The sequence below is a fragment of the Grus americana genome, chromosome 4, assembly GCF_028858705.1.
Source record: "Grus americana isolate bGruAme1 chromosome 4, bGruAme1.mat, whole genome shotgun sequence".
NCBI lineage: Eukaryota > Metazoa > Chordata > Aves > Gruiformes > Gruidae > Grus > Grus americana.
The window spans coordinates 7910222-7935502 of NC_072855.1; the positions used below are offsets into that span (position 1 = coordinate 7910222).

Below are 25281 nucleotides of genomic sequence, written 5' to 3' on the forward strand. Positions count from 1 at the left end.
GTTCACATCCTCTCCCCCTCAAACAATATCAGCGTAGTGAATGAGCAATCATGCTTTCCATAAGCACTGTAGGAAAAAACTGGAATAAAAACTAGGGTTTCCTGAGAACCTTTAATACATATGCACATATTGTCACTGAAGAGGAAAAAAGGTGTGGTGAGAGACACACACCTACTACCTTCTGACTTCCAGACAGTTTGTAAATAGTATGCATACAAGTGCTCTCAAAACCGTTGCTTTAAACAATGCTTTGCAGAAAGGTGTTCTTGTCCTTAAAAAAAAAAAAAAAAAAAAAAAAAAGAAAAAGGCAATTTTAAATGTTAAATACAGTCTAAGCAATTCTACATTACAGATACAGTCTATCACATATTTTTCTCAGCTAACCTTCTTCATGCCAAAGGGCCCATTTGTTTGTAACTGTTTCTGTCATAAAAGGAAGTTTACTCTTCCAAATCCTGGTGATTCTAAAGTGTGGTTCTAACAGAATCTTTTGGGTTAATTCTGTTTCGCTTTGATACAAAGCACCTGCAAAGGGCTTTTTCCCTTTCTAGCCTGTGACAGGAGTTGAGATGGAGTCCTATCCTTCCCCCTTTCCAGATACAAAAATTCAAGATTGCTCCCTTCCGTGAAATATTAAGTGCTGTTTAAATAACGTTTTTGTGGAGACACCATTATGCCTCTTGAATGGCAAGTCCACAGCCTCATAAATGTCATGAGATCATTTCTTTTGCTATTTAGCCTAGATATTTCTCTGCTTAGTTCCATCCTATTATGCTTAATTATCTTTCTGCTTACTACTGGTCCTTCTGCTAATTTCGAGACCTTTTTCCAATGCAGATTAGTCCTTTAAATGATTTTAACAATGTTCTTTAAAGCCTTGTTGACTTTGGGAAGGAAAGTTAGATAACAAGGTGAATGTAGCATGTTCATTGCTTTCATGCGAGAATGCAATGTGGGCATGACTGAGTCAGGGAGTAGTAGTGTCAGGCATGCTCATCAGCACCATCATCACCCAACAGTAAGATGGCCTGTGTCTTGTCTACAGCTGGTAGGCAGGTTCTCACCTCCCATCTGAGGACATAAAAATTGAAAAGATATGATCCTTCTTTGCATCACAGTCCATGCTAACTTCAGTTCCCAGGAAACATTGGACAGCTGGAATAGCCACTGTCTTTCAGGATGCCCTGCCTTAGGAACGTGGGCTTTGGTTTTGGGGTGTTTTCCAGAGAGCAGAACAGGGAACCAGGGGAGAGCTGGGTTTGCCACTGGCTTTAGACTGCGGTGAATGTCTTTTGGTCCACTCTGCAACGTTTGCTGCCCGCAAACGTTCAGTCAGTCAGGAACTTGCTGAAGTCTTTGCAGGACAGCCGCAGGACTGGCACTGCTGAAATACCCACTCTCAGATGTGTATTCACTCCTGCAGGGTATCTACACGTTACTCAAGTAGCTTTTTCTTAGGAAAGGTGAAATGCATTGACCTGCCAGAGCTGAGTCTGATCTCTCCATGGACATGGGAGAATACTATCACACACAACTTGACTCAACCGTCTTGTTGAAATGATCCACATTTCTTTGTCATATGCTGAATAAGCAAAAGGAATGAGTTGTTGTGGGAGAGCAAGAAGACAGAGAAACCTCTGTGAATGCTTATTAACTGCTGGTGGCTAGTGTTCTCTCATCCTCTTTCCTCCTCCAGATCCTACTTCCTTCCCCCTCTTGTTTTGAAAGGGGCAGGTAAGCCATTTGCCGCAGTTGTTACTGGCCTCTACCCCGGATCGCCTTGCCCTTAAAACATTTTCTTTCATTGTTACATGAAGGAAAGAAGCGTGAGGGTCTCAGATAGTCTTAGAAGAATCCTCATCCTTGGGAGTATTCTGGGGCGTGCTCTCTCTCTGGAGTCTGTTGTATTCAGAAGATCTGAATGACTGCAGTGACCATTTGCTGCATGCAGCAAAATTTAAAGGCTATGCATGCACACAAGCCAGACCCAACTGGATGTCTGCTTTTGTTTTTCCTCCCCTCATGAGGGGCTCTAGCTTTGTAGATTTTGAACTAGGATTCTCATCTCACTCTGGGGAGAGGATGTCCAGGAACTAGGACCCAGCTCCTAATCTAGGTACTTGGAAAATGTACGCTCATGTACCTAGGGAGTGGATCTAGAAGGCTGCCACCTCAGCAACTTGGCCTGTGGCTTGAGTCAGGCAATGCCTTCTGTGTGGTTGCACCCCACACGTTACAGGGTGGTGCAAATGAATCAAGGTCAGGATGAATTACTGGAATATTTATTTATGGAAAAATAAGATTTTCTCTGAAATAAAAATATTTTGTGTACCAAAGCTACCTGCCACTTACGGGTCCTGCAGTTTCCCACTCAGAGGGCGGGTCATAGATACCACATTACCTTTTCCTTTTCTAGTTCATATCTTGTGATACATTTAGTGACTAGCAAACAAAAGTAGCAAAGCAAGAATACTTCTGGATACAGCTTCAGGGCTGGCTAGAAGTAGGCAAGAGACTAAAAGCCCCAATTAATGGCTAAAACATGTTAGGTAAACTCTGTTTGCTTTTCATAAGAAGGCTGAGATAATTTGCTGAAAACTTTAGTTTTGTGAAACCATGACTTTTTTTTGTGTTAATTTAGGTTTGGGGGTTTTTTTGAGGGACGAAGCCTTGCATTTCAATCAATTCTTTTATAAAAAGGCTTTCTGAGGGGGCAGATGTAGTCTGTTGCGTTAGCACGAGGGATCACGTCTCTCCATTTTTTAGCTGTCGTTGGCTGAAAAGTTCTTGTTGCTACTGCCAGCTGATAGAGTTGCTTCTCTAGCTCAGCGGGTAAAGGCATGTGCTGTCTAACTGCTCACCCTATCTAATTGCATCATTACGGTCCATGCTGACTGTCTAATCTCGCTGAATAAAGTAATTAAGTTGCTCCACCACTGAGCTGCTGGTGCTGAACATCAGCGCCTGTTGCTGCCTTGCACTGGGCTTGTTCGTCAGGTGTAGCTTGGACATTTACTGTCTCTTGAGCATACTCTGTGGGTAAACTCATTGCTTCTGCCAGCACTTAGATATTTTATCTTGGCATATTGTCTGTTTTAGTATCTGTGAAAGGAGAATGTTCTCTAGATAATTCTGCTTGCGGATGTATATAGGAATCAAAGTTCAACTATTCTCAGGGCTGCTGCCCCTTAAAAGTCAGGAAGGGAAAAAAAGATATTTTGGTTTATATTCTCAGCTCTGAAGGGTCAGTATGGTAGCTGAGAATCATCAAAGAACAGGGATGTACCTCACACACACTTTGTTTTTTCACCGGCTGTGCTTCCCTGCCGGCCACGCTGGGTGACAATGGTTCCCGTTCTCGTCAGTCCTGTGTTGCAGTGAATCCCTCACCTAGAAGTGGTTTCTCTTTGCTGGGCTCTGAGAGTTTTAATAGGACTTCTTGCTGAGGCACCACAAAGAATTAATTTTAACACACAGGGGGATGTGGATGTATGCCTTTCCTTTTGCTTTCTACTGCTCTTGGATTTCTTTTGGGAGTCTAGGTGTTAAACAGTAGTGCCAATAGTTTCTTTCTTCTATTTTACCTTGATATAACCTTCAGTACAGAAAGGACATACCCACAAGCTGATTTGATACTAGAGACTTATATACAAAGAGCAGTGTTGCAGTTTAGGTAGAACTGTATCATTAAAATCCTCCTTTCCAAGGTGAGGCAATATCATTCTTTGTCATCATACCATGTCATACGAAGTTAAAAGCTGATTTGCTGTAGTTAGTTTCTGTCTCAAAACAAGAAAAAATTTGCAGGCGGAAATACCGCTCTGTCTATGAGTGGGATGGATGTCTAATGTGAATTGAAAGCAGTAAGACATGTAATCAGCATCCTGAGCTATTTGGCCCTGCCGCGAAGCATTGAGGGTGGGAGAAGTGAATCCCTCCTAAACACTGAGTTTTTTTGCAGGGCTAGAACCCCAGTCACCTCCAAAAGCATCGGTGGGGAAGACATCAATAGGACCAGCTCCACTGAGCTCCCACGCCCGGCTGAAAGGGAATGAAGATGAACTTGATCCAACCTGTGCAGCTGCCACACTGAAACTTATTAGAGACAAACTACCAAAGTTACCACCTCCACATGCCAGGTTATCTTTGTTTAAATTCTTGTAGAAACCTCTTGCTCTTACTTGTATTTATTAATCATGAAAGCACACAGAAAAGTGCTCATGAACTGGGCAAGCTGCTAAGGCTGTCTTGGTTTCATTTTGAAGTTACAATTCTTTTACTGAGATTTATATTCACTGCTTAATATTGAGGATTTTGTTAGTGATTGCATCAGGCTCTTCAGGAATATTTTAAGACTCGCTTGGTTTAGGTTTTACTTGGTGTAAATGACCTCTATGAAAACATTCCCTCCTGTCCTAACAAAAAACCCATCCCCATTTATTGGGGTAATTTTTGGTTTGCAACTAAATGGAGCGTATCCTAATGCTAAATTAGAAAGTAGTTTCAACCGTCCCTTACTTCCTAGTGACTTAAGCTGGCAGTGATGCCTGGAGGTGTGTTTTACTGATTCCAAAGACGTATTTGTTGTCAATCCTATTCAGTGCTTGGTAACGTTCCAGCCTTGTCTAGCATTTATCTGCGATTTGGGGATAAGACTGGAGTAATCTACTTAGTGACATGTGCCTGAAAAGACACTTCTGCACTGGCCAGAAAAGCCCCCAAAAACTAGCAAAGTGGAACGTAATCTCAGAAAGAGAAAGGGCTTTACTTTGTTAGAACTCTGGAGTTTGGAGTTAGGTGTACATTGTGACCTGTAATCTCCTAAAAGTTAATGTTTCAGTAAGACCATTTGCAGCTCTATCAGTGAATAGCCATGGAAGGTCTCTGTAGTAGTACTCTGGTTTTTGAGGAGCAGTGAATTCTGTGGTGGTGTTGCACAATGAGTATTGTAAGTCTGCAAGATGGGGTTTTGTCAACAAAACCAAAGACTTTGCAATCTGTGTGACTGCCATGCAAATGTGGGCATGAGTTTACAGAAGCAAGATCTTTCTAAAAACCGTTTGCCACATCAGCAGTTCTCGTTACAGTACAGTGTGTGTGTTCCACTACTGCCCCCATTGATCTCTAGGCTTCTACACCAATGGTATAATACATTTTATCCAGCTTTAGCTGAATGTGCAGTTAAGCTTCATGGTGCAGTGTCCTGTACTTAGTGTGTAGTGTTATGGTCTGTATCTTTTCTTTTTAAAAAAAAAAAAAAAAACCAAACCAATCCTATAAAGGTATTTGTAGTCCTAGATCTAAGATAATATTAGTGTTGGTGTGAAAATCTAATAAAAAAAGAGAAAAAGTGGTTGTGATCATTGCTATTCTGTATTGACTTTTCATCACTTTTCTCCAGTGACTCTGCAACTACTGAGCCAGCAGCTTTGGAAGAGCCTGACAGTAAGAGAAGAAAACTAGAAGAAGAAAGAGCTAAAGCTCCCCTCATGCCTTTTGGATTAGATCTTCACTACTGGGGACAGGATCAGCCAAGTGCTGGGAAGATTCTCAAGTAATGCTCTTTTTCTTTTAAGACAAATTAAACAAATATATAGATTTACTTGTACTCAGAGGTCATGCAATAGGGTGACTGCTATTTCTTTTGATAATTACATTTCTTCTTTCCCTTGTGCTGTAGGACCCATAAACAAAGTCAGAAATTCTACCTTAAAATGTTATTTGTTTTGAGAAGATGTGATACTAATTAAATATCCTTTGATGCTTCAAAGCACATTTTTCCTGCTCTTTCATGTTTGTGTATTATTTGCAGTATGGCATCACTTACTCCAGTTTAAATTGGTACCTCATTATGCAAAGTGCTATGCAAGTGCATGATAGACGGTCCCTCTGCTGGGGACTTTACAGTCTAAATAAATAGAAGGCAAGGTAGGAGAAAGGCTGGGGAAGGTGTCAGGGGTATTTTTCCTGACTCTACAGAGTGGTAACTGAGGAAATTGATATGCTTGTTCAGTCGCACGAGAAATAGGTGGCTGTTACAGGATTTGAATTTGGATCTCTCACTTTCCATTCTTGTCTGGGAAGGGTTTGTGTTTCTTGGTCATGAAGCATTGCTGACTTCCGGAAAGCTTTAGCAATGCTGGGGAGCAGAGATGGTAGGTATACATCAGAACTTGTTTCCAGCAGGTTTTAAAACCCCTTTTTAGCACTAGTATTTTTATATGAAAGTTGGGATGCAAAGTCTTCCCTCTATTTATAACTTTCATTTAAGTCCACCAGAACTTTAGTATCAGTGTATACCATACCTGGCTTGAAAAAGGCAAAAATCTTTGACTGGCTGGGTTGAAAATCAAACTCATGTATTCTCAGCAGTATTACTTTAACTTAGTTTGTTTTCTTATCAAAGCAAACAAAAAACCCCAACCCATGATTGCAATGTGAAGACAGTGTTTGCAGAAAAAAAAAACGAGGAAAGTGTTGCCCCTGTACCTGATTGCATAAAATGCTGAATATATTTTAAATTATTGAAAGCCAGTGAAATTTGATTCATAATAGGGCTTTTACACAGTCCCTCCAAGCTTTGGGTTCTGTCTCGTGTGGTGTAAGCTCTTCAAAGCCTATAAAATGGTTAAGATTTTCAGCAGGGCTTTAAGAAGCATTTGTCTGTGATAATGCCAAAAAGGTAGTAAGGCTTTATTTTACATTGCAAATAAGTTATTCAAGTCATAAGTGAAATCAGGAGCATATTTCACTGCCTGTCTGCCTTGTGCTGTACTGTTTTATTTTTATGCTTTCCAATAAAATAGAGGGCACACTTCTCAACCTTATAGTCTATAACTACAGATATGCCAATCTAACTAAAGATAATTTAAGTAACTCTGCACACACAATACCATTGACCCTGGGGTATAAAATACATTTACTGAAAAATTAAGGTAGTCGTTGGTCAACTCCTTTAACTTTTCTAGATGTACACATACTGTCATTATAAGATGGCTAGGAAAAAAAAAAGCTTACACAAAACCAAAAACCAGACAACACATATAGAATGTGTATGGAATTTGAATTTTTAAAATCTGAGGTGGAAAAATCTTTCGCCTTCACCTATTTAACACTACACTTACTTAATTACACCATTTACAATAAATTAAGATTTTGATAGTGAGAATGTAGCTACCAGGAAGATGATTTACTAAAGTTTTGTTTAGCTGATAAATCATGAAGTGCCACCTTCTCTAGAAGGTGACAGTAACTGTGGGCTTTACAAAAAGTTTGCGCTGAACCATTTTCCCCTTTTCTGCCTTTACTCACACAGCTCATTAAACTAGTTTAAGAACTTTAAAAATTAATTTATAAAGCTGTAGAAGTACTTTTTTTTGAAGGGGTGTACTGCACAGTGTTGCACTGTGTAGAGACTGCTATGCCAGCTTAACCAACTATTTTGGATAGCATGGGCCTTCCGAACTCATCTACTCTCCTCCTTGAATTAAATCAGCTTACTCAGCTTATTCTTAGGGTCAGAGTAAATTAGCTGGTGCAGCACTTTTTATGACTGTGACTAGGATATTTGAATTGGCTCATTTAGCGCATAGAGATCTCTGTATGCATCATACTGGTTTTAGAATTTGTATTTACTCAAGCTTTCAATAAGCTTCCCATTATCTTAGGAACAAAACTGATATAAATTTGTTGAAAGAGTGCAATATTTCTCCAGGAGCTGGACTTTCTTTTAGATTTCAGTTAACCATGACTTGTCTTTTATTCCTCCTAATGTGTAGCTATATAATTTCCGTTAAAGCCTCTGTTATTTGTCTAGATCAGTAACACTCTTTCTATGAATGTGAGGTGTTGATCTTCTAGTTGATTATCTGTTCCCTTTTTGATCCTCCTTACAAAAAGGTTTTATTTGTCACATGCATCATTTTTTTCAAACAAAGATCTCATGTTCTGCCTTTTTAAAGCGTTGCTTAAATTACAACAGCAGGAAATCAGAAAACTTTGGGATTTAGCACCGTTTTGTTCTTTTCTCACCTGCTTCTAAGTCACGCTGGGAGAAAATAATTAATATGCTTGTAGTAAACAATAATATTTATTAATATCTGTGCAAGAATCAGACTGTTTTAAGTCTAGTTCCCAAATACTAATCAATTATATATATAGTAAAACATAATATTAATTTCCTTGAGATTTGTTCGATGCAGATTTTTCGGATGGAAGTGAAAATATTAAATAGAACTTTTTCCTGATTGGAAAGGTTGGCATGTACAACTGTTAAATTCTTCTTCATTCTCATGTAACTGTAATTTGATGATTTAGAGGGGGAGGGGAGTTCGGACCACCAAAGGACATGAGAATTTTACTACAAGATTCTGTAAGACCACTTTGCACATAGAAATCCTGCATGGTGTCTTTTTAGGAATGCTTTCTCCTCCTTGTGTCTGTAAGGTTAGTAACACAGAGCTAGCAGTCAGTCTTGTTTTCAGGATTGTATTAAAACTAAACAAATAAATACATTTCATTCTTTTATTTACTGTCTATTGTACAATCTTGCCATACAATTTCTGAAGCTGAAATACTGAACCATCCCAACATTTGACTAAAGTCATATTAGTATGTTGTAAAGATTCTTAGAGCTTTTTTGTTTAGGCTATAGTTTGCAGATTGGTATGGTTGAAAACTTTTTTTTTTTAACCAGAAATTGTGGAAACTTATTACTGTGTTTAATGTTGAACTAGCCTCCACTGTAACTCTTTTGCCTCTATGCCCTAATTTACTAGAAGAAAGTTATTTGTGTTTTACAGCAGGTTAGAATTTTTCTGGCACTAGCAAGGTATATTTGATGAGGAAATTATTGGATAGCGTGAATCTCTTTAACAAGGATTTTACTTCTTGAACATTTTTCTGATGATTTGGCAAATCATAGAATGGCTTCAAAATTGCTTAATCCCTTTTTTAACATAGTTCTAATCTCTTTACATAGTTGTAAATGGTCAAGTATTGCAGTAAAACCAGCAGCTATATATGTTGTAGGTTGCTACGGTCAGATAATTTCCTCCAGATTTTTTTTCCCCCCTTACCATCTGCTGAAAACTTGCTTAGATAAAATTCATCAAAACTCTTCAGGTGCACTGAAGTAATTCTTTAAGTTTTGGCTTACGTGCTTTGCTGAATTGAGATCACTGTGATTAGTGAAGCCAGTCTTTATGTACATATGGCTCTGCAGTCTACAGAAGGCAAAGTGTCAGAAGTAAGGATGACACCCAAAGATATTAATGAGTGAGGGGAATTGGATATAGATAGAGAAAATCCTCTCAAATCAGTCTGGCACTGATTGAGTGGAAGAACTATGTGGAAGAAAGGGATTGTAAAGTGTCCTTTATGAATTTTAAGTCCTTATCAAGACAACTGTCATCTAGATATCTCTGTTTAGCTGTATTTTTTCCTTTCACTTCATATTTCCTTAAATTTGGGATGGGATTGTTTAACTTCAGATATCTAAACTTAAACTGGTTGCCTTAATTCGGATATTAGGACATGGAGGTGCTGGAGCATGTCCAGAGAAGGGCAATGATGCTGGTAAAGGGACTGGAGCACCACGCTTATGAGGAGCGGCTGAGGGAACTGGGGTTGTTTAGCCTGGAGAAGAGGAGGCTGAGGGGAGACCTTATTGCTCTCTACAGCTACCTCAAAGGAGGTTGTAGTGAGGTGGGTGTTGGTCTCTTCTCCCAAGTAACTAGAGAAAGGACAAGAGGAAATGGTCTCAAGCTGTGTCAGGGTAGGTTTAGATTAGATATTAGGGAAAATTTCTTCACTGAAAGAGTGGTCAGGCATTGGAACAGGCTGCCCAGAGAGGCGGTGGAGTCACCATCCCTGGAGGTGTTCAAAAGAACATGTAGATGTGGCACTTTGGGACATGGTTTAGTAGACAGGGTGGTGTTGGGTTGACAGTTGGACTTGATGATCTTAGAGGTCTTTTCCAACCTTAATTTTATGATTCTAATCTCTTTTCATGATTAGGAGAAACATCTACCATCAAGGGACAGTCATTGCCTCCTAAGATTAGCATCTAAAATGAGTCAGGTAATTTCTCTCTGGGGTTGCCTGTTTCATTACAGACTATTGGCAGCCTAGGATGGCTAAAATGAAATTATATGAATACAGTTGAGAAAATACTACACAACTCCAGGGTTCTTGCTCCCCTTCTTTCCCTCTCCTCATGTCCACTTGTATGGTCTAATCTTCTTCACACCAGCTTAACAAAGAGAGTATTTGCCTATACGTGCCTGTAAATATAGGTAAGAGCTCTAATTTTAAAGTAGACTGTTAATAGATTAGCTTAATTTCCTAGAGGAACACCCAATAAGTTTCTCAGACTTATGGACACTGTATAGGAGAACCTGGAAGAAAGAATCTCCATAAAACTCTTCCTTAGTGCAAGTATATTGCAGCATACTCAGATTTCACCTTCTGCTTCTCTGCTACTACAGGAGCACAGCTACGAGGAATAAGATCAAACAAGTAAGGTCAAACTATTTCCTCCCTGGTCTGTCTTCTGTGTTTAATCATAGAAGTATTTTGTTATGAAGAATGTTAACTACAGAATCACAAAGTTATTCACTGAAACTGGATATCGAATAACTGACTCTGACTGTCAGATCACGAACTAGAGCTAAGACGTGTAATAGGTTAGCAGGTTAAACAAGAAATCAATACTCAACAGGCTTTGGTGATATTTTAAAAACATCTTCATAATATAGGTGTAATAAGAAATAATGATAGATTCCTAGGTTTTTCTGATTCACTAATAAAGCTTCCCTTCCTTTTACATTTAAGTTTACCATGGGATGGTCCTGGCATCTTTATGTGCTTTCTTACAACTTTGTGAATAATTTTCATTCATTGTTTTCCCAGATTTGCTTCCGAGCATCGATTTTGGGCACCCAGTGAAGTAGAGGAAGAGGTGGAAAATAAAGAAATAACTGAAATGTTAAAAACTAGATATATAACATTTGCTGGCAAGTTTGAACCAGTGAAACATAAATGTCGAGCACCAATGCCTGATGGAAGTCTGTGTGAAAGACAAGATCGGATTAAGGTGGGCACCAAGTAATGTAACTTCCAGGATACGTGCTCTGTGGAGAAGATCTCATTAAAACATGTCCATAAAAGTTTATTTCGCATTGTAAATATAGCTCAATGCAGTGAAAGAAAATTATATCTGGAGAAGTTTGTTGTTGATATGTGCTTCATATGAGAAGCATCCTTTCTGTAAGGAAGCTGTAAACATTTAAAGAACTCTCAAGTATTTTTGGCATTCATCACAGGTATTTATAATATATTTATTACTGGGATGTTTGGGTACCTAACAGTGAAGCAGAGACAGTTAGTTGTTTGCCAAAAAGTTTTCCTCATTTAGAGGCATATTTGATATTAACTATTTTTAGAAATGGGGATGTCTGAAGGGGTAAAGAGATTTTATTTACAAATTAGTTTTTATGAAAGCTAAATTCAACATAGCCTCAAATTATGAGCCCCATTGAGCAGAAATACTTTGCTTAAATACTTTGTTCTAATATCCCTGCTCTTCCTGTATTATGTGAGATTGAAGGATCCGAATGCACTAAAATACTTGCAATGGGATTGTTACAGGATAGGGATAAACAATAAAATAGGCATAAACAATAAAATACAATGCAGCATTGGTGCCCTGGTTCCAGATTTGACAGGATGTGCTTCCTGGCCTCTTGAAATTAGATATTCATACCACAAAACGCTTTTTTCTTTGAGATTCTGAATATGTTAAACACATCATGTTTATGGGATCCTGATGCTTTCTCAGGGGGACTGGGGATCAAGTATAAAGTTTTGTCACTTGATTGCAGTGTCTGGCTTTAAGCTATGTTGAATAACACGTAAACATTTTCTTTTCACTCAGAAGTTTTGAGATTTTTTTTTTTTTCCTTTTCTTTCTGAAGTGCCCTTTCCACGGCAAGATAATTCCTCGGGATGAATCTGGTATTCCTGTTAATGCAGAGGACAGAGCCAGAGAAGAAAAGATGCGGTTTGAGAAGCAAGCAGCTCAACCAGGTTTGTGCCTGCGGAGCATCTTAAAAAAAAAAAAAAAAAAGTAAAAGTTTTAGACAGACAGAGGCAGGAGACAAGCTTTAAATGTAAGCACAATATCTGTATTGTAAATATTGCATCAAAATATATATACAAACACATATACAATCACTACAATACATATTTACAATCGATACAATAATTTTATAGATTGTATCTACATTGTATCTATCTATTGCATATATTGTATCTATCTATTGCATATATTGTATCTATCTATTGCATATATTGTATCTATCTATTGCATATATTGTATCTATCTATTGCATATATTGTATCTATCTATAGATACAGTGTAGATACAAGTTGGACAACAATCTCAGTATACAGTTGGATAACAAATGAGGCTATATGGAAGGAATGATTCTTTTGTTGCTACAGGCACAGGTTGACGTCCACAGAACTGAATCATATTTCTGATTTGCTCCTAACCCCATTCTCTCATTTAAATTCCTGTTGATTTGAATTTTCAGAGTGTTTGCAGTGGTTCTTGCTTATGTGGTAAATATGGATGCGTGTGTACACAGAGTAAGGTTAACATTGTGTTTGTTCTTTATTTCCAGTAGTTATCATAATCCTTACACTTCTCAGATGAATTACAGCCTTTATCTTAAGGAACATGTTTTAAGGACAGTTAAACCTGTTTTCCTGGGAAATGCTCAACAGTTACTGTTCCGATGCTTCTGAAAAAAAGTCGTCTAATCTTACTGATCCCTGACAGTTGTAATTTACATAATGTATTATTAGGATACTGTGTTACCATGAATATTGGCAGAGTGGGTTTTTGTGTCACAATGTGGGAACTTGTTTTTCCTATATCTATCATATTCTATATTTCCTACATGTACTCACTACTTGTGGTTTAGAAGGAGAATTCTTGGCCTTGTTATGCTGTGCATCTGTGCAGCATCACTAGAAAATACTCGGAACTAGTGAAGCCCTCATCTTGGACTTTATTGGCATTATAACTAGTCTGGATGTTCTAGTAGGCATGACATTTGAGATGGGCTTGAGGAAGGGAGCAAGCAGACCTGTGCTAGTTAACTGTTTACATGTTACTGCGCAATAATCTGGATTTTGTTTTTAAACAATGGGAATGGGCAACAAAACCAATGGCCTGTTCCTTGCAGCCTGGCTGCTGCTTTCAGGTGTGGAATACTCTGGAGGGAAGGCTTATCCTTCCCCAAGATCATTTGGGCATTTTTAGCCAGGGTATAAGGTCTGGACTGCTGGGTAGGGAATGCAGGCAATGAGGAAGACAGCAAGCAATGAATACACAGGCAGGAAGACCATTCCAAGGGGAATGAGACTTTTTTGCAGTAGTACAACTAAACCTCATTAGTGATGGACAGAAGGTAGATTTTCCTAGAGCGCGGGGGACACTGCAACCAGGAAGCTACTGTGAGTTGATGGACCGCAAAGGAAGATGGGAGAGAGAGATCTGTCCAGCAAAGACATAGTGTATAATTGGAGGGGACAGATTTGTTTTCAAAGCTTTTATTCAATCTGCCTTCCTCCAGCAAGTCTTAGTTTTCTCTGTTTTAAGCTATTTATTCTAGGTGAGTATTCTGCATTCTAATTAATGTTACCCATAGGCTTTATCATTTTGATACCTTGCAGTATACTCTCTTTAAGGAGTTAGTCAGTCAGAGCTTACGAGCTTACGAGGCAACTCAGTATTTCACCAGTTTCACAGTTATATATATATTTATTAATGAGGTTACTGAACTTTCCATGAAACCTCTTCAGAGCATAACGAACGGTTGTTGATCTGTTATCCAAAAAGGTCTGTGTCGAATGAATGTGCATCTAAACATACAGCTCACCCACCCAGTCTCCTTTAATACTGATTTGGCTGGTTTTGAGTGCCTGTGCTTGGCAGTCTCCGTGTGTCGAAGTGCTTCATTTGCATGCAGTTTCCATCCTTGTCCAGGTGGAGTGAAGCGATCTAAACTGGCATCCAGCTAACGGCATGGGCACAGTTGGACTGTCACAGCAAAACCAGGCTAGGGGTGTGGATGTTGTGCTAAAAAGGAAAATTCCCAACTTAGTTATGGCAAACTAAAATTAGCTAATTTAGCTTGTAGGTGTTCTTGACTAGTTTCAGACTAGAAACTAATACTCTGGTATAAAAATCACTCGCACTGAAAAATATTGATTTTTTTTTTATTTTTTTTCTGTGAAATTGCCTTTGCTGGAGGCTAGACATAATATTTATTTTTATTACAGTGTCAGCGTGGTGTTGTTAGAGGCTTCTCACCTCTGGCCCACAAGGATGTGTATGTTAGTCCCAAACCAGTGTTGACATTGCTGCGTTGCATTATTGAGTGCCGTTGTTAAGCTGAGATGTCACAAAAAGGTCCATCCCATCTGGCTGGGGAGATACTGAACAAGCTATGGCACTTAATTTATTGGACAAAACCTTACAGGTTTCTAAAGCCATATGTATACCAGATGTCACTAAGTAGCTGTATCCACTGCTTTTTGTTGCTTTCTTTTATTTTTTTCCCTGTGCCTCAGTATTTTTATATTTGTTATGTAATATTTTCATCAACCTTTTAAAATGGTCTTTAGTTTATTTTGGGCTTGTGGGTTGAGGGGAGTGTTTGGTTGGTTTGCATTGGGGTTTGGTTTGGTTTGGGTTTTGGTTTGTGGGTTTTTTTGGGTTTTTTGGGGTTTGGTTTTTTTTTTTACAAAGGACTTGAAGCAAGTCTTAGCAGTGCTGCTGTGGAAAATATACAAGTGGGAACCCAGTCTGTACAGTAAAAGCTTTGGTCTTACGATTGACAACATCATTTGCTAATGATGAGTTTGAAAAATGCCAGACATTGAAATTTGGGGATCAGTTGCGTGGTTAAGTTCCACCAAAATTCTTCCTACATCTTTCCTGTTGGTTGGTAGGTTTATTTGCATCCTTGTGTGGTTGAAGGGGAAAACAGTTATGTGAAAGTAATACAGTTCATGTGATAATGACTATCATGTGATAATGACTATGTTTTGACAACACCAGCATTGTTATGATGGAGCATTTTTTAGCTTAGTGTAAAATTTAAAACTCTAGCTAATGTCCACAAAATGGTGCTTTGGGCTCTTTGGTCCTGAAACAATGAATCAGGTGGGATTACGCTGACCTGCTAATCTGCAGTGTTCATCCTTTTCCAATAGTTCGCACACAGGAGCAAATTAAGTGCCTATTTTTTGTGTCAACCCTGAAGAGTATCTGGTTTTTCAGCCCTTAGTGACTTGTTAACAAACAGGTATCAGGACAGGCTGGTGAAGGCAGGCCGCTGGCCAGTCAGATGTGAAATAGCATCTCTTTACTAACTACAGTATTGATTCCCGCCTACCCTTGCAAACTGTGTAATTTTCTTTTCCCTGCTGCTAAACTCAGTAACAATGTATGAAGAGCTTTAGGGGCCCATCAATGCTCAAAAAGGCTGCTCTTCCCTGGCATTCTATTGATTTTTCTCAAAGGCTTTTAAATTGCTCCTTCATTTTACTCAAATGCTCATTTCATCTCTACTGGATGCCGGCATTTTTTCGTTGTGTTTAAACAATTGCTCCATTCACTGGGTTCCTAAACTGTGACGCCTTCTTATTACTGGGAGATAAACTGTTTAGACAGTTTTCCTTAATCTTGGATTAATCGTTCCTGTATCTGAATTGTGCTGTTCTGTATTCCTTCACTTAAAAAAAAAAAGTGGAGTCTGTGAGGTCTTATGATCTATCAAGTATATATGTTCTATTTTCTCCCTCTATGCTTCTCCTGCTCAATTCTTGCACAGCTTCATTTTCCTCTTGCTTTTTGGTGTGTTGGATTTTAGTCAGTCCTTGCTTTCATGTATCGTAGGTTAGATCTAACCTTTCCTTGGAAAATTGCTCGGGTTTTCCTAAACACTGTGTTCTTAAGTGAGGACACTGCCTCCGACCTTCCTGAAATTATGTTACCAGTATTTGTCACACTCGGTGACCATCTGGGTACATAGGTGAAATTGCATAGTTGTTTAGGACTGTTTCTTTTTCTGTATCTACATAGATGTTAAATAAGAGTAGTAGACATTTGGTGGTACAATTTCTGCAGGCAAGAAAGGCTGACTGATGTATGGGGAAACTATATGACAGATGACTGGCAATTACTGGTTATTAAAATACAGAATTCTGACATTTATACTGAGTCCGGACCGTGTTACTCTTTGAGGTGGTACTTGCTACATTTTTTTTTCCAACCCATATGCTCAAAATCTTTATAATGCAATGCCATTTTTCTAAATTTCTGCTTGATAATATCCATCCTCTGGCCACATTTTTCCTTTCTACTTTGTACTATGTTACCTTGTTCTGATATGCAAGACTCTATACTGAAGGTGAAAGACTGCTGCTTCCTCAAAGAGTTTACAGTCAAATTGTTCGTGCTTTTTCCTGTGGTGGCACTTACGATCAGAATCCATTGACAGTGTATGGTTGGATTCTGAAGCACTAAGGTTTTGATAAAATTGTAAACCAAGTTTTTGATGAGATAAATTAACTCTTGTGCTATTGCAAAAGAAGAAACTTGATTTAGACAATTAAACTGAGGAAGTGTGGGATACTTAAAAAGTAATATCTTTTCCAGACGCAAAATTGGGCTCACGGCAACAGGATCGTGTTGTCTTATTCAAGAATGCTCTTTAGGTGCTAGATACCAGTTCATGTTTTAAAGTAAACACCATTCTTTGATGCAGACAAGTTACAATGTTGTCACCCCCATTCTGCTCAAAAGTCGACGTACTACATTTTTTTAGGTTTATTTTTTAGCTTATTCAGAATTTATTTCTGGAGATAGGTTCCTCAGCTACATTGTTGATATTTTTTTATTTCTAAATAATAATCACTGTGTTTATGACACCTCCCCTGTATGGAATAGTTTCCTTGGAATTTTGCTCCTGTGCTACTGCAAAAACTTGACTGAAGTCTTCCTATAGAACAATTTTATCTATAGCAGCTAATAATAGATACTAATCCCAGACTGGCAGAGCTTTTTCATCAAGATCTGTTATTTTGGCTAACTGCTTTATCCTCCCCTTCCTTTGTGTATGCAACTTAGAGCACAGTGTCTCTGCCCTTGCCTAGCGGTGACAAGAACCTGTACCTTAGGAGACTGCAAATTCTACCTGGGCTTGGAGTTTCAAAGTGCATGCTTTTGCTTTTAAACAGAGTGGCGAGATCCAGAATTCATGAGAGAAGTTGAAGCAGCTACAGGAATGGATCTTGGTTCCTCTAAAACTGATGGAAAAGGAGGGAAAAAGAAAGGGAAGAAGAAAAAATACCCAAATCTGACAGACTTGAAGCAGCAGGCTAATACTGCTCGTTCCCGGCTTGAGAAGAAAGTTTTCAATAAGTAAGATGCTTATGTTCTCTAAAGCCTGTTAAATTGCTGTTTCCCTTTGTTTCAAGAGTACTTTCTGTTTCTACATTAACATGCACTTACTGAACAACTTTATTCACTAACTGCAGAGCAAGAATGCCTTCCATATCTCTGGAAGGTCCAGAGTAGCAGGTACTATTGACCAAGGTTATTTCTTTGAGAATGATTTTCAGCTACTTTACAAAACTACCCTATGAAAGATTTTTTTTCATCCTTCTCGTTGTTTTTTTTAATCCTTTAATTGCTGTAGTAGCTTCTCTAGATGATCATTTATTAAACAGATGGGTGCTACTTTATGTGTGCAAATAGTACTGCATCTGGAAAGAAGATATGTGTTCAGAGTGACACAACTTACAGCATCAGACACGGTGTAGTAGTGTAGATGGAGTGAAACTGAAGTTTTTCCTTTTGAAATCCTAAGATGGGCTGTCCTGAACCAGAACTTCAATTAATAAAAAGATCTGTCAAAAACACTTGGCTTTTGGCATGTAGCAGTGTCTTGGCAGTTGCCCTCGAGCCTCTGGTGTATGCTCAGAGACCTTCCCAAACTTTTCATGGCTGATTGGGCTTCCTGCGTATTTTCTCTCACTCGCGGGTATACTAAATTGCTAGCTGGGCCTGATGCAGTGCGTTCCAACCCACAGTGATCCCTTCCTGTGTATTATTCAGTGACACACTGCCATTGCATTTTTCTCCTCCTTTACTGAGAATGCATTCAATTGGTTAAGAAAACTATTTGGATCCTTGTGTTATGGTCCTTGTTCACTTAATCCTTGCTGCCTTTTGTTAATATGAAGGACTGGAACCTGCTGCAAGTCTCTCTTCAGTGTAAGAGTTTGGAAATTACTCTCCCTGTACCAGAGACATGTGGACACAGCCTTCTCCCCACGATGGTGCTGTTTCTATACGTCTCCCTTTCCTCCCAGCATATGTGCAAACAGCAACTCTTGGCCTACATTTAGGTCGAGAAGAAACTGTTTGGATGGCATTGGCTTTTAGACATTTCAAACAAAGGTGTGTCCGTGACTTATGTAGACGTATGTGAGTTAACTTTAAAGCAAACACGCTAGCTCAGGTGGAAGTGGGAGCCTACCAACCCACCAAGCTGAATGAGTTTTAGAACGTGGCTGCAACAGAAATTTGCCTAAGCATGCTCTGGTTTTTATCAAATGGGAAGCAGCTGCAGCTATTTAAAAAGTTTCACATGTCAAAAATGAAGTAGTCAAAGGAAAGTGTAAAGCTGTCAAATCAAAAAAGCAAAATTATTATTATTATTATAAAATCATCGATGTTGGGTTATTCCCTGAACACACTGGATGAGTTGAACAGCATCCAAGGCACAATATTTGTTTAAACTCTGTTTTCCCTTTTCTGATGTAATGGTTACAATATCAAAGCCAAATCTACATTGCTTTTGGTTACAGAAGTAGCACGATTTCTGTGAAATTCTCATATTACCTGGTCTTAGTTAGAAGTCAGAGACATACAGTTCTAATGATCAGAATTTCGTATCGGCTTTAACGAAATATATTTAAAAAACTGGTTTTGGTTTACTATGGTTTGCGCTAATGATTTTGAGTGTGTGTTAGTGCCAGGCATAGGGAATCAAACCTGTCATGTTTTAATAGGTTTCATGCTTTGCAGCACTAAACATGATAACCTTGGCTCCTTATAACAACCCCAAATTACTTGAAATGTATAGGTGATAAACCCAGGCTCTAGTCTGCCAATAAAGTTAAGTGAAATTGCACACAGATCATCAAAGTGGGATCTCATTTCATTTACAGTATCGCACAATCCAGTGGTGCTAATGTAAAACCTACATGACATGAAAGTGTCAAGGCCACTCTGTGCTGCTAAAGGCTCACTTTTCTCCTACCAATTAGGCAATATTTGAAGTGCAAAACCATGACCACATTTTCCTTACTCCGGTAACTTTATTGACAGAATTTTGTTAAAAATATACCTCTTCCAAGGTGTTTTTTCAGAATGTTGGCTTTCATTACAGTTGCTGCTGAGAAAATCCTTAATCCCACCATTTAGAGGTATAATTAAGAAGTATCCTCTGTTTTAGATGTTTCAAAATGACTTTTAAAATGAAGCCATTACAGAGAGCAGTTAGCTATAAGAGAAGTCAACTTGCCTCAGAGATAACCACAGGAACAGAGCTGGAATAGTGTGTAGGGCCTGATCCTGGAAAGGGCTGGTGCACACTACCTGGTGGATGCCTTGTCCTCGTTCCACCGCACAGCCCGCAGCATCCTCTGAAGAGAAAGCCAGGCTGTGACAACGTAGAATCTAATAGATAGCACTAGATTTGAAACCATCCACTTTGTGTGATAGAACTTGCTGACTGCATTTTTGATGTAGAAATGAAAGGAAATGTCACACAGTGCCATGTTCTTCAGGGGGACGTAGTCCCTCAAACCACGCCCTTGGCTGGTATTCCTCCCACCTTGGCAGAGCATCCAGGCCTGTACAGAGAAGTGTTAGGAGATAACTTCCTTCTCCATAAAAGAGATGGGGTGACATCTTAACACACCTGCATATAGCAGCTCAAATCTCTGAGCTTTTGGGCTGAAGGTACACAAAGTAACCAATAAAAATGGAAACTCTGGTGAAGAACAAAATTCCATAGGCATGCACAGCACCTACCATAAGTCTCCGTGGGGGCAGATATCGCACCAGAGCATTCTCCTGATTTCTGCTACTGCCTTTGTTCTGCTTTCTTCCCCCTCTGGAATCATGAACCCCTTCCTCTGTCTTCACAATTAAGGGATATATAAGCCTGCTCTCTCTTTTTACGAGAATTTCCTGCTCCTATTCGTGCTGTCTAGGCATCATTTTCCCCACCTTCAGAATCTCAGCTGTGTGTTCTTCACTCAGAAGTTTGTGGAGGGAAGAAAAATGCAGATCTCTTCACTACCCAGTTCAAAAGCATAGCAGCCATTCCCCAAAGAAGGGAAATCTCTAGGCACCATCTTTACTGGGAGGAAACAGTGGCAGCAGAAAAAGAGCAGCAGCATGGGGGCAAACCCTCTTCAGAAGGGTTGATGGAGCACCAGAAAGCTTAAAAGCTCCAAAATTCATTCTTTTCTTTCCTTTTTTAATCTGGGGAACACGCCAGAGCCTTCTTGAAGCACAGCAGGGGCTATGAATGCGTGCCCATCATCAGATAGCAGAGATCCCATTCCACTTTATATAACAGTAAGATATCAGACATATTGCCATAACTATGCTAAATTCTAAGCACTGAGCTGTTCTGCGACATTAACTAATCCCTGTGCATAGAGATACATGACAATATCTGCTCTCTTCCTAAATCAGCGTTCTGCTTGTGGATTAAGTAGTTGCTGCTCAGGAACGGGGAAGCTGCCGACTGGAGTAAAAGAGAATCTTCCTCTGACCACAGCTGATGAAATGGGTTTTTAGGAACCTGTGAAAGGAAAGTTGCTAAATGAGTTATACGTACATTAATTGAACAGCAAGCTCTTCCCTTACAAAAACATTCTAGATTTGGCAGGTTGGATTTTGTAAGGGTTTCTGAGTGTGAGTTTTTTAGATCCTGTTAGATGCTTTTAGTTATTTTTTCCCCAAGAGCAGTTAGGTGCTTTTGAAAATCAAACTTGGTATGTGTGACTGTCAGAAATAATGCTGGGAGGGTGGAATGCACAGCTATTAAACTGAAAGACTTTAATTTGTTTACTCCTGTTAATAAAATCATTGCCGAATTAAACTATTTGTATTGCTGCAGCTAATTTAGTTAACAAGACAAATTTGTTCAGCCTCATCAGTGCAGTGTTCGGAAGCCTGGTAGTGATTAATCATAGTTCATTTTTCCCCCTAACATTCATAAATATTCTCGGAGATTGTGTAGAACAAACATAACTGGTTTTGGGGTTTTTTGTGTCTCTTTCAGAGGTGCTGTGAAACGGGTGGTGAAAGCAATGAACCGAGTGGACCAAAGAAAGCACGAGAAGTTTGCCAACCAGTTCAACTATGCACTGAATTAAATTGTAATAAAACAAAGGGCAAAGAAGATTAACAAGAGTGCAACTGCACAAACCTTTATCACAGATCTTCATACTGTGCTAGGTGCATTTTTACTGAGATAATTTTTTAAATTGTTTTCAACTTTAACTTATTTGATAATGAACATTAATTTTGGCAGAGATGCTGTGTTATAGAATGGAATGTATTTACCAAGTTGATAATTATTTGAAATGGACATGAAAGAGAGTGTGTTTTATGCTTTGTACATACTCTGGGTAAAACGTTCAGGTTTGGGGGTTTTTTCCTTCCTAAGGGACTCATGTAATTTATACCTCCTTTACCAACATGTGTGTTGTAATTTGCCTCTACTTTCACACCTTCAGAAAAAAGATGCCTTAGAAACAATTAGATTTCTACCACAGCTGGCAACGCACAGAGTAGTTGCTCAACCTACTATTCTAGAATGTGTACCACATCAAGCAGCACAGTGGCTCCTGCAGTACCTCTAAAGACCTCTTGTGTACACACTGAAAAAAAAAAAAATCAAAATCAACTACTGCCTTCACATAATGAATGGAGTAGAGTTTGATTTCAGCAAACTGAAATCCAGGAACTAATTCGAACTTGGTAGCTGTGGTGGTAGAGAAGCTGAAATGACAAAGGTCATCCTGGTCTGCTTCTCATCTTCCCAAGATGGTATCCCAGTATCTTTCAGAACTACTTGTGGAAAGCGTGTTGGGAAAGTTTGTAGAGACACTCAGAATGTGCTGCAGTTTAACTGATACCAAAAAGCTCGGTTACACAATGAAAACATGAGGTTTTAAAAATCGTTCAAGTGGCATAATGTATTAGTGAGCTGCCTGGCTTGAATCAGTTTAAATTACGTCAGTCTCAGGCCTGAGAGTGAATCCAAGGATCCAGACATAAACACAAAAATCTGGACTACTCTAACTCCAGAGAGTTACAGACATACTGAGGTCAAGCAGCTGGATCCAATGTGGTTTGTTGTTATTGCCTGGGTACTTAACCAGATCTCCCAAACCTGCCTTGCTGGCTATAGTTGTGCTCTTAAGCAGAGTGAACAAAACATTGACCAGTTGTGCTCTTGCAAGGTTTCATACAGCTTCGTGAGTGAAGGAAAGCCAGAGTATCAAGGAGGATAGAGTGTTTGAAAATCAATTTCAAAGTGAATTGCAGCAGTCTTCAATAAAATACAGAATACAAATGAGAATGGATTCTCTACAGCACTGGCTTAGTCACTCACCTGTTGGAGGTGTTTCCTCATACATCAAGAGACTATAACAATTAAAAAAGGAGAAAATTTAAACTCCTCAGTGTATCTTCTTCCACCTCAGACAAAAGCTAATTTACAGCTCTGCCAAATACCTTTTGACTTGCACAAGTACTGCTTAGAAAGCAATTAATGCTGAATCTTGATAATTTATCTTGCAAGAGTTCTGCAGTTTGGAAGACATTTTCCTCTTTGACACAAGTATTTAGAAGGTGTACTTCTGAACTATCAAAATAAAATAATAAATAGCCAACTGAAAGCAAGAATTTCAAAAGACACCTACTGCACTGGAAAGCAAAGCCACTTCCACCATCAGTCTAGCTAATGTGGCAGTGAAGGCTTCAGCTGAAAATGTAAAGGACAAACCAAGTTCATCACCAGGTCAGTCGAATCAACTGCTAAACAATTTATTTCCAATTAAGGATAAAGACAAAAAAAAATCAAAACAAACAAAGCTAACAACAACAAAACCCCGCACATTTGAATGTAATATAGATCATTGAATGCTGGGATCCTTGAACAGGCTAAATGAAACTAATCTTGGAGATTAACGTTGAGAGCGCCATAAAGCTTATTGTGCCACTGTTCTGGAGATTCTTGAGCCTGCACAGACTGAGGGTGTTCATTTTCAAGACATGTTTTCTCTCCTCCCTGTAAAAAGAATGGGGAATTTATATTATGCAGCAGCACTTAACCCTTCTTTGCTGTGGACACGAGATGTCAGCACTAGAAAATTGCCAGCAAACAGCAGGTGCACTTTATCCCCTGGAGTTCCCATTTTGGGCCTTTACTAGAATTAAAAAAAAAAGCCCAAAGACCGAGATTGGAAAGGAAAATGGTAGAAATCTATGAGAAAAAAGTGTCCTTAGTAAGTAACGCTCCATTATAATGTTGCTTAGTCACATCAGTTCTGGAATTATCAGCTGAAACTTCCTATCTGGACCAGAGTGTCTGATCCACCAGTTAAACCTGATCCTATCATGTGATCCATATGCTCTCCTCCTTTCTTTATTAAAACCACACGTCTATGGAAAAAAGTGTTTTTCTAGAGTGCCTCTTTAACACAGAAAGAGCGTTTGCAGAATTAAGGTTTCCCAGCAAGTGATTTGGAGATGAGTAACTCGGACATGGGTGCATGGGCTTTGGGCCGGGTTAGTGATGACCTTTTTTAAAGCTCTTCTACTTTTCTGTTTTCCTAGTTTTGCTGCAAGAACTTTCCTTGTCAGATGGGGAATATACCCAGCTGGATATTTTTTTTTTCCTTCCTCTTTCTGCCTTGAAGCAAGAAAGACCATTGACTCTTCATAGCAGGACGTGTTAAACACACGTCCTCTGTAGCACTGCCTTTATGCTAGCCTGGCCTCTTACCAGCCTGCATCTTCGCAGTGTTTGAGAAACCCATGCTTCCCTTCCCTTGTTAATTATTGTCTCATTTAATCAAATGATTGCTCTACAAGGGCAACTCAGCATATATACACACAACAGGTCTTGAATTTTGCCGCTTCAGCATTCTTATTAGACCTGGTGAGATGTAATTCAGATGATTTGGGGAGCTTTCTTCTTTTTCTGTGTTTATCTGTAGCTCTGCTGGAGGAAAATGTTTTAAAAGGCATCTATCTCCAAAGATCCAGCATGCCTTCATTAAATAGAAATCCTCTAAGTTCAAAATAAATCAATTGACTTTTTAGATCACAGCTCTTTGTGTGTCACTTTACTTACAGCAGCTTACAAATTTGAGATCTCTGAACTCACGAGCTCTTCGAACATTTTAGTTATTAAACTATCTGTATGACATTTCTACTGGATTTTTTCTATTCCTGTCCTCAGGGCTTCTGGGGAAAAAAAAGAATACAAATATAATTCACATAGTCTCTGTTGTGTATTTTTGTCTCTATAACTCACTCAAATGCCTGTGCAGTTGTACTACAACATACTTCTACTTACAGGGGATGCTGCATATGATTTCCAGGTACCTAAACACCTTGGGTGATTTGGCCCTTAGATGTGGTGTTAAGGTGAAGAGCTGCAACGCAGGTTGAATATTCTGTATTCCTAAAAGGACGTGATAGCTCTGAGCTGGAGTGACCCATGCTGATGCATCTGCATCATCCTTTTATAAGTAGTGCTGTTTGAGTGGTAAAACAAGAACTGAAACCAAAGACTTCTCCATGATTATTCTTACTTAAGCACACAGTTGCATCTGGGAAGTAGAAACCTGGAAGGAAGAGACTTACAGGATTCATTAATTTTGTGCTGTTTAACATTGGAATGAAGGGTCTGGCCATTCACTACAGAGCACGTAGTGACATAAACTCCTTGGTGTGGAGTTTGGGAGCAGGGCTTCTGAATAAAAACAATCCTTCAACACATCCCCTCTGAAGTTACTGAGACGAGGTGATGGGTCCATACTCATCTTTTGCATGATGATTCCTTGCAATTTCATTTTCCCTAAGCTTACTTCAGGCTTGGC

At 39.1% G+C, this 25281-nt stretch overlaps 1 protein-coding gene across 1 annotated transcript in view; it reads left to right on the forward strand.

Annotated features, from left to right (window-relative positions):
- The window catches only part of UVSSA (UV stimulated scaffold protein A), a 60350-nt gene extending 35668 nt beyond the window's left edge, over positions 1-24682 (forward strand). Inside the window, exons 8-13 of the mRNA XM_054824718.1 lie at positions 3962-4139; positions 5402-5554; positions 10912-11095; positions 11976-12087; positions 17317-17500; positions 21447-24682. Coding sequence (XP_054680693.1) covers positions 3962-4139; positions 5402-5554; positions 10912-11095; positions 11976-12087; positions 17317-17500; positions 21447-21540 — 905 coding nt within the window. The 3' untranslated portion in view covers positions 21541-24682. The remainder of the gene's footprint in view (positions 1-3961; positions 4140-5401; positions 5555-10911; positions 11096-11975; positions 12088-17316; positions 17501-21446) is intronic.
- The last annotated feature ends 599 nt before the right edge of the window (positions 24683-25281 follow it).